Source organism: Amblyomma maculatum, chromosome 3 (assembly GCF_055883805.1).
Source record: "Amblyomma maculatum isolate TAMU_Amacu chromosome 3, ASM5588380v1, whole genome shotgun sequence".
NCBI lineage: Eukaryota > Metazoa > Arthropoda > Arachnida > Ixodida > Ixodidae > Amblyomma > Amblyomma maculatum.
Window position 1 is genome coordinate 83889842 of NC_139346.1, and position 10185 is coordinate 83900026.

General features: G+C 49.5%; 1 protein-coding gene across 1 annotated transcript; it reads left to right on the top strand.

The window, feature by feature from the left end:
- The first annotated feature begins 800 nt into the window (after positions 1-800).
- On the top strand, positions 801-5235 carry LOC146195141 (uncharacterized). The gene is made up of 3 exons (XM_084596730.1): positions 801-919; positions 2545-2593; positions 4970-5235. Exons 1-3 carry the CDS (start codon positions 801-803, stop codon positions 5177-5179), a joined length of 378 nt encoding a protein of 125 aa, XP_084452856.1. The 3' UTR covers positions 5180-5235.
- Positions 5236-10185: the final 4950 nt, after the last annotated feature.

Below are 10185 nucleotides of genomic sequence, written 5' to 3' on the forward strand. Positions count from 1 at the left end.
TTGTTAATAAGTGAGGACAAGAGCTCGCCTTTACTTTGCACAGATTTACAGGTTCAAAAGTAGTCCGAATTCTCCACTACACATCTGAGAAGCGGAACACGCAGCCTGGTTACTTTTGGCAAAGACGGTATGTCGCTGCTAAGCTCGAAGCTCAATGAGACCTTAAGCTGTAGTAGGGATTACTAATGTAGATGCTATATTCGTGGTGTGGGAGCCCCGTGAATGAGGAACCTCTCAACTGTTGTTTAATAGTTACTAGGGTTTATTTCAGCTTTTGTTGGAGGGGTGAATGATCACAGAAAGACACGCGAGCGAGCTGGTTAACGATTGTTTCCGTTAACTTGATTGCGCATACCATCCATGGAAAGCGTAATCTCGACGAAGCGGTATGGATCGGGCTTCAACAGCTCGTGCATCGCTAGTACGAAACGAGCGGAGAGATCCTTCAAGTCTTTCCGAAGCGACGGGCTTACAAGTGCGGAGAATGCAATGGAGCTAAAGCAGCCGTGCATTGGTTAGCGTACACAAGCGGTACCAATCGATGAATACTTTTTGCTCAAACATGTAGGCTTAAACCTTTGCGAAATATCAACATTTACAGAGTTTCGGACAAATTAAAGGAAGCAAACTGATCTTGACTTTCTTTTTAAGTGGCAGCGGTTTCAAACTGCTCCATGGAAAAAAGTCTCTAAAAGGAAAATTCTTGCCCGTAATTTCAAACTTTTCGTTCCTGACATGGAACATTGCTGTGATATATCACTGGCTGAACAGAAGTTTGTTAATACACGTACACGTTTTACATGTCTCTTAGCATAAACTATGACGTGTTTTCTCGAAGATGCAGGTTCCGCTGCAAAAGCAGTCAAGTGGCTACAATCCTCTATGCGTTTCTAATCCTTGGTGTGAAGATCGCAAAACCGTAAGTTCCATTGTTATACCGAATGTGAATCGAATCAATGATGCTACCTCTTCATGAACACTAAACGTAGGCGGTAGATGCGTCACACAGCTCAACTGGGACGACAACCTTGGTTAAACTTCTTCCAACGTTCGCCTGTGATGTCTATGCTTAATAAAGCACTGCATTTGCTGCAATTGTTTTAAAGTCAGCTAGTTACAGGTAGCACTACTGCTCTTAGTATCGGCATAAACGCCTCCCACGAACGAAAGGTAATTTCTGGGCACGCGGCGGACATAATACGTGCAATGCTTGTTACCGCAATCCATAAATCGCTCAAAACCGTCCAGGGACGTGCCCGCAAGTTTAAAGACTCTATTTACCTCTGTAATGCAATCTTCCCTGATAACAAGGAGTTGCTCATATAAAACCAGCCGTGAGCGCAGTCTTTTATACTAGATCCAGCTAAATAAGCGCTAATGCAGGAGTGCAGCTCTGATAACAGCACATACCATGTCTGTTCTGCTCCCATTGCTCGAACATCATCTTAAATATACCTTGACTTTCACTTGACATCAACTTTATCATGGGTTACTCACATTGAAACAATAGTCTCACAGGCTGCACGAATGGTTGGGTATTTACGAAGAAGCATACAATCAGCACCACCCCAAATCAGACAGCTTGCATTCCAGACCTTTGTACGCCCTAAACAAGAATACGCTTCATTCATGTGGTATCCTTCATAGGCCTACCTCGGTAATGAACTAGAATCCATCAAAACCCGTTCCGCGAGATTTATCATGTGACAGTATTCAAGTAAAACCAGCGTCACAGCACAGCACATAAACGCACTCTTTCCCTTCCAAGCCTTCAATCATGTCGAATCATATCATGTATCTGCCTCCTTCATTATTTTTTTTTTACCGGCCTCATAGCCAACCCCCTCTCCTACTGCCTCCCCCAAAAATGTCCCACCATCTTAGCCAGAGTCACCGGATAGCTGTTATTTTTCGCCGCGCTTCAACAACGAACAACCCTGTTTTTCCAGATGCAAAAGCTGGATCCAAATCTTTACCGGAATATATTACTTCATGTAAAGATCAGGAAATTTTTCGTACTAAACTAATGCGTCATCTTCAATGTTCTATCTTAAATTGTCCGCTTGTCTCATATATATTTGTTCCTGCTTGCTTCGTCTTTTTCCTTTATTGGTGTTGATGTGCTTTTTTATGTTATTACCCCCGCCTTGTTTAATGCCTTCTGGCCATTATGGCTTCAACAAAGGAAGTGAAATAAGTTTAGGCGCGGGTGGAGACTGGAGGCAGGTTTAGAAAACCGAACATGAGCAGCTATTAACAAGATTATTACGTGTTAAAATGCAGGATTTCTTGTACTTAGTCACCCTCCTTGCCGCAATACGCTTCCCTTCACTTATTCACTTGCCTAGGCACCTTTACACTCAGCGTCTTCAAGCTTCGTGGCGTATCACTTAGGTTTCCGTCTTGCAGGATAGCTTTAAAAACACCCTGTCTATCAATAATGGTGTGAGTAATATTTCAAGAGAACAATGAGGTTGTACAAGCAAGACACTTACCGCCCCGTGTGTTCAGTCTGCACTTATTAGTACGATGTCCGTTTTGCAGAACCACGTGGGACCCGTCTTACTCGCCGCATCGGCGCTGCCTGGCCACAGTAAGTGGTTTTCAACGTCGTCGTACCACATCTTACCTTATTATAAACGAACTTGTTTAGGTTAAACTGAATATTTTATTGATAAACAAACAGCTCAGTTCGTAGCTTGCATGCATCTTTGTGAGATGAAAGGTCATCAGACAACATACTGTTACGGACGAGCCTAGAAGAAGAAGCGGGGAAGTGGCATGAGCAGGTGCGCTCGCGCTATACCCGCCAAAAATTCATTAAACGTCATCTATCATCGAACATCTTCTCTCTGTCCTCTGTTCTCCTGTTTTCATCGATTTGTCGCTCCGTAACATATGGTTGAAGGTGCGAGGTATTTCGTCATCACCCCCTCATCCTGGTCCGGAGCTTTGGCGCCCTGTGACTTCTTGCGCCATCGGCGAAAGGTTAAGAGGCATCGCATCGCTGTTCCTCAGCCTGCCGGACCCAGCAAGACATCGCTGTTCCTCCGCCCTGTCCCTCCATCCCGACCACAAGACATGAAGGAGAGACTGCCCGAGACGCCACACGTGACCACAAGACACAAAGACCTGAACGACCATATGTGACCCCACTGACCAGATGTGCCGACCAATGACCCCACGTCCCAAGGCACAGGTACACTTGATGACATCCTGCCCTGCCTATGCCATGCGGTGCGTACCTTGGCCTACGCCATCAAGTCGTGGTAACGTGTAGTCCGAGAGTCTCCTGGGCCAAGGTTCATCGGGAATCAACGTGCCGGCAAGCCGTTCTGTTCTTCCTTCTTCCTCTTCTTCATCAAGCATGCAGACACGCCCATCATCATGCCATGGAATCATCAACGTCGGTAAATTTCCTCGTCGACGATCGGGACGATTGCTCAGTGGCCCCGGGTCATGTTACGGACAAAGAAGAAGCGCGCATTGGCGCAGGCTGGAGATCTCGCGCTAGGGCCGCCGACAATTTATTAAATGTCACCTCACCGTCTCACTGTCATCGAATATCTCTCTGTCCTGTCTCCTTTTTTCATCGACTTGCCGCTTCGTAACAGTATCCTAATTGAACTGCAATCGGCGGCTTCAGCAGTCTCCATGATAATTTTTGCAATTAGTTTTCAGATTAGCTCGTTTGACATGATACTCTCAAGGAAACAAACTAAAAATTTAAAACAATGAACTGCTTCGTTAATGTCGCAATAAACATGTCTGATCTCTTTTTTACGTCAGGTGTTGCATAGAGGTCCATCAGTAATATTTGAATATAGTAAATTTGCAGTAAGAAAGGAAGCTTAGGCAGCATAGTACTGCCATTCTTGGTGGGCACCAGAAAAGAGGTGCATCATGTTGACTACTATGGTTTTAGTAAAATTTGAAAAGTTAGCTTTAGGTTTTAAATATAGGCCCCAGGTTGCCATTGGAGGTCCCTGTATGGCCATCAGTAACCATCACTCTAAGGAACCACAAGCATCGCCGAAGCTTTTCGCTTCTGATATCCAGGCTTAATCAAGCTAAGCCACCACCACATTTTTCTTCTGGGTGCCACCATGTTATCACGTCGCGAGAGATGTCCTGAAAATTGAAAATCAAGGGATGGGCAGCTTGCACTCTAAGGTAGATGAAGAAGCAGAGTGCAGCAAAATTTGCATTCGCTTCTTTTGTTTTCAGGTTGCTGTGAGGTTTAGCGTTGTGGTCCTTGCTGCCGCCATGCAGGGAAAATTTTGTTGTTGATCAATGCTGTAAAGCAACACAGTTTGAGAAATTTCGTTCAAAATTGCAATAGGTCCAACACATATGCGGTTGTAATATTTACAACGAATTTCCTAAATCTCAAACACAAAATGTTGCTTAAGACTTTACAGTTGATCATGGTGAAACGGTGAAAAAGCGTGCCAGTAGGCATGCATGAATGTACAAGAATGCGCTTCAAAGAAAGGGAACGCATGTTTTCTCGCCAGTCACTAGCGGACATGTCATGAAACACCTTTTTTACGTTTGTGGACATTACTTCCTTTGCGTTTGGCAGCGTGAATAATAAATTTTGTGGAGGGCAGCAGGTGCTCTCCTCTTCGTTTTATTCGTTTCGAACGTTTTGCGCTGAAAAAAATAATTCCGCTAAGTTTACATAAACATGGCTCATTCGCCACAGTAATTATCATTCTATTTCATTGAATGCGCTCCACCACTCTGGTTTGGCATAAGTCCGCCCGTACATTTTGAGATAAGGTTTGTCTAATTACTCTTTCATGCGCATCCACCTGCTCACTGTTTGATGATATGCCTATGCAGCTGGTTCACAGTTAATCCTACAAAGCGGTCCTAGAGTTCACGAATTAATCATAATTTTAACACTGGAAGCGGATGCCCTGCACTCACCCCAGCGCTCTTCCTTTTCCGATACACTGTGCAGTGTTTGTCCTCTGAATGCCGCTGCAAGAAGGGCTGCCACTGCTTCCCGAGGGGTGACAACCCGCGCATTGGCTACTGCCTGAACCCTAGAGTGCCTCTGCCTGCACACTTCCTCGGTCTCGGTGATCTGTACAAAGGGCCTAGCACCGACGACTACGACCCTTATTATTACAGCGTGCACAAAAGGCACGCTGCACCGGGCTTGGAATGAAGACGCCGCGCACCCGGCTTTAGACGACGTGCAAATAAAGCAGATTTTTGCGAATATCGCCAGTCATTTCTGTGCTCGATCATTGCTGTTCCCACTTCTGTAGCTGTTTTTCCACTAGTCTTCATAAGAACTGTAATGCGTCATGTGATGAGGGCCTTCACATCGCTCAAATTGTTCACCACCGCGTGCTTGGCGTTTTTCGGCAGTTTAGAAAGCATGACGAAAATATGCTTTCGTTCCTGGAGTGCACCTAGCAAGTTTTTGTTTTGTCAACATTAAAGTGAGGCCGTAAAACGGCAGCCACAAGCATGTCTTTCAAAGGCACGTAGAGCAAAATGGATAGCGTAGTTAAACCGAGTGGGATATGCGAAAGCTTTTTCGCTTAGTTGGAACTTGATGGCAAAGACGGCGTGTCATACGCAACGCAACGCACCTGCACCGACTCTGATAACCTAGCCCTAGTCGCCGATACCGTGACAAATCTGGTGAAGGTCAGGTCTGATGTCCCGTACCCCTCCGCTAAGCAGGAGTGCTGGTCATATATTCGAGGAAACGCCTATTCACCGCACCAGCCGTATGCAACGAGGCCTACCACCTGCGTTTTCCCCATCGGCAATGACTACCGGCAGCCACAACGTCGCAATGCCTGGGGCGGCCCCTACTTACGTGACGTTTCAGAACCCCCGCGTCCCGAAGACCTTTCACGGGGACACCTATGAAGACGTCGACGACTGGTTGCAGCACTACGAAAGGGTAGCTACCTTCAACCTCTGGGATGCCGCCCGGCTTCGCAACGTCTACTTCAGCTTTGAAGATGGCGCTCGGACATGGTTCGAGAACCATGAAGACCAGCTGTCTTCCTGGAGTGAGTTCAAGCGCCATCTTGCGGCTACTTACGGTAGCTCAGATCGCCGCGAATGGGCCGAACGCGCTCTCCAATCTCGGGTTAAATGCCTAACGAAACCGTCGCGGCATATATCGAAGACATGACACGCCCCTTCAAGCGGGCAGACCCTACAATGTCCCAGGACAAAAAGCTGCGCTACCTCATGCTTGGCGTTAAAGAGCAGCTTTTTGCTGGCCTGGTGCGCAGCCCACCGAAAACTGTCGCAGAATTCCTTGCGGAAACATCCACGATAGAAAAAGTGCTTCAGCAGCGAGCTTCGGCACAGAATCGTACCGTCCACGCCACCTCCGTCTCTGCCGAGTTACCATCACATGGCATGGACGCATTGGCGCTTCGGGATCTCGTACGTTCGATTATGCGCGACGAACTCAGACTGCTGTATGGCGCACCTCAACCAGCTTCTACCTCTATTGCGAGCGTTGTCCGCGAAGCGGTGAACCTCACCCGGCTCCTCCTCTTACGCCACCTGAGTGTCAGCGTCCCACATACGCCGAGGTGCTACAATACTCTCCACCCCAGTCGCCGACCCTCATTCCTGCTAACGTAGCTGCGCCAACAACACCGGCCTCCGTGATCCAGTACGTAACGGATTCCCGACCGTCTAGACGGAAAGCAGACGAGTGGCGTACCCCCGACCGACGGCATTTATGCTTTCACTGCGGCGAATCGGGTCATGTCTATCGGCGCTGTCCCTACCATCGACTGGGCCTCGAAGGTTTTTCCGCCGATTCTCCGCGGCCTCGCTACGGCGAACGGCACCGAGCCGTTGAAGATTTCGCCAATGACCAGCGCCATGGTGTTCCGTCTCGTCTGCGGCAATCTTGATCACCGTCGCCCAGGGCTCGCCCTTCGCCATCTGCTGCGAGGCCCTCATGGGCAGCGCAGGGCCGCTTTCCCAGCCCCCAGCGGGAAAACTGAAACCAGCGACCTTCGGGGGTAGGCTCGCTGGACATCGCTGCGCGGGAGACCCCCCATTGACGCAGACACGGAAAGACTACGAATCGACATTGGAAAAGTCCGCGGTTGCCAATTATAACGCTACCTCGACGCCACCACGACGCACCCGCAACGCCGACAAATTGCCGGTGAAACAGACGACGCAACAATGCACCCGCAACAACGACGAATTGCCGGTGAAACAGACTACGCAACAATGCACCCGTAACGACGAATTGCCGGTGGAACAGATGACGCGACAACGCACCCGCAACAATGACGAATTGCCGGTGGAACGGACACCGCAACAACGCGCCTGCAACAACGACGAATTGCAGGTGAAGCATACCGCGTACACTGACGCAGAGCACTCAAACACTCAGAAGCCTGATATTCGCGAGCAGCTGTCGTTGGACATACCAGTAATACTGGATGGTCTCCATGTTCGAGCTTTGTTGGATACTGGCGCTGATTATTCTATTTTGAGCAGCCAGTTTGCCGCGACTCTCAAGAAGGTTTTGACTCCATGGGCTGGCACGCACGTTCGCACTGCGGGTGGTCATCTGGTTACTCCTCTAGGCATGTGCATGGCCAGGGTTCAAATTCAAGAGTCGACATTTGTGGTAAGCTGCCTCGTTCTGAAAAGCTGCTCACGTGACCTAATTCTGGGCGTAGATTTTCTTCGTGAATATGGCGCAATTATTGACCTCCGGGATTTTAAGGTTTCCTTTTCTACAGAAAGCAGTGGCCCTCAGCACTACACAGCGACCACTCAATGTGCTTCGAGTTTATGCGGACAGTGTCACGCTGCCACCCCGAACCAGCACCTTCGTTAATGTCAAATGCAATGCACTTCACGATGGTGATGCAATAGCCGAAACTAACCTCTCGTTACTGTTGACGCAGGGAGTCTGCGTGGCTCGCAGTTTGATCCATTTTAACTGTGGTCAGTCCAAGGTACTTGTTACCAATTTTTCGCACGAGTATCGACACCTTTTTCGGAATACTTCCGTAGCTTTCGCGGAACGCATATCTGAAATCTCCGAGTGCTTGTCCACAGAAACCGTGCCACCGCCCACATCCCTCGACAACCTCGATATTAGCTCAGAGCTATCGGTGAGCCAGCGTGAACAGCTGCTTTCATTTTTACTCGAATTCAGAGGGTGTCTTGCATCATCGTCAAAAGTGCATCAGACTCCCATTGCCAAGCACCAGATCGTGAAGTTCGATGATGTGCGCCCAATTCACTAGCACCCCTACCACATCTTTCGCTCCGAGCGCCCCCTGGCAATATTGTTACGGGGAAACGCGGGACCAAAGTGATGTGCTCACTGACAAAGATGACGACCGAGGAACGCGGGCACGACGAAGCGTTGAGGAAGAGGACGATGCTGACAGAGTGAATACTGCTTCCAGGCTTGGATGATGGTGGCGTCGGCCGCAGCTGCTGGCTGAGCCACACTTCTGCGCGACGTCATGGCGTCGTAGTTCATCCGAGCAGACCGGCGTGTGGAAGAACAGAGCGCCGTCCGAGACGGAGACGTAGGGCTGGTCATTCCTGCGGTGGCCTTCATCGATCGTGAGCGCCTGCAAGAGTGCAGCCGCAATCTCCGCCCTGAACAACGCCGGCGTCCTCTGCCGATCCTTCCAGCATGGACATCTCGAACGAAGCGCTCAGCAAGAACGGAGCTGCACCAGCATCATGGGTGAGCATGGAGGATCTGCTGACTGGCGACAGCGCTTAGAAGGACCAGGACGCGCCCGGCAGGCGGATATGAGCCACAGAAGGGAGAGGAACGCTGTACGCCCCGTAACGCCCTGCAGTGACACATTCGCTGCTGCAGCCAGACTTGCGGGCGACGTCGCTCAAGGAGTGTACGAGAGCAAAAGCGAGCGCCCGGAAGATGCTGCCATGGGTGCTGCTCCTGGCCACCGGCGCGGCATCGACTTCCCAGCGGCCGGTATGAAATTGGCACTCGACCAAGGCTGTGTTATCTTTTTTTTTTCTCGAGGGAGGCAATACAGTGAGGAGCAGAGGGTGATGATGGACTGCGTCAACATGACGAACACTCGCGAGGAACTCAGTTCTACCTTGGACACTGTTCAAAAGAGAGCGAGGAGAGCTTGAAGGAGAAGGCAACACAAAGCGCACATATTGAGGGAGTTAAATGGTGGTCGGCGTGGTTGGTGGAAGGGGTGGCAAAAGAGGCATCTATAACTGCACTTGTGCATAGGGCTCATTTTCAGTGGAATTTTTCCTTTCTATGTCTTTCGCGTTTTCGTCTTATCGTCACTTATTTTCCAAGAACTTTAGCGTCTCTTTGCTAGCGTTTGCTTTGGCTTCCGTGCCGTCGTGTGGGGTTGTGTCAAAAACTTCTGCCCCACTACACAGGTCCTTACCGTGTGCTACGCCCAGTGACCGACGTGACCTATGAGATTGCACCGCTCCACCCAAAGTCACCGACTGCTACACCCACTTCCGAAATCGTACATGTCGCCCACCTCAAACCATATTACTCCCCCTCCACACCGCACGCCTAATACGCACCGGGACGTTGCCTTTTGCCGAGGGGGGTAGTGTTACCGGGAAACGCGGGACCAAAGTGATGTGCTCACTGACAAAGACGACGACCGAGGAACGCGGGCACGACGAAGCGTTGAGAAAGAGGACGACGCTGACAGAGTGAATGCTGCACGGCTACTGAAGTCTTACCCCCGAATGCAGAGATCTAATTTGAGTTCGACTTGACTTACGACGGCCTCAAGTCAGCCGCAACGCGTGCCATAAACCGAACTTGACTTCAACGGCAACTTGCACTAGACTTGACTTGCTCGAAGTCAAGACCCATCTTGGCGAAAACGGGCCATTTTCCAAGTCAGCCCCAGGGCTGTCTTGAAGCTGACTTCGTTCGTTTTTTCAACATGTCTGCCACCCGAAGAGACGTCGCTCGAGTTCAGCCCATCCAGTGCCGTTACACTAAGTACATTCCCGTAACAATATGTAAACTGCAACACATTCTTGCGCCTGCAAACTGCAGAACAGCAATAACAACGGCGTTCGGTACTCCCCTCCCACGAGTAATTCCAGGATTTGAATCAACTCCGCTGCAATGTTTTTTTTTTTTGTTAGCCTGTATCCGACTACACAAACGGACTCGAGACT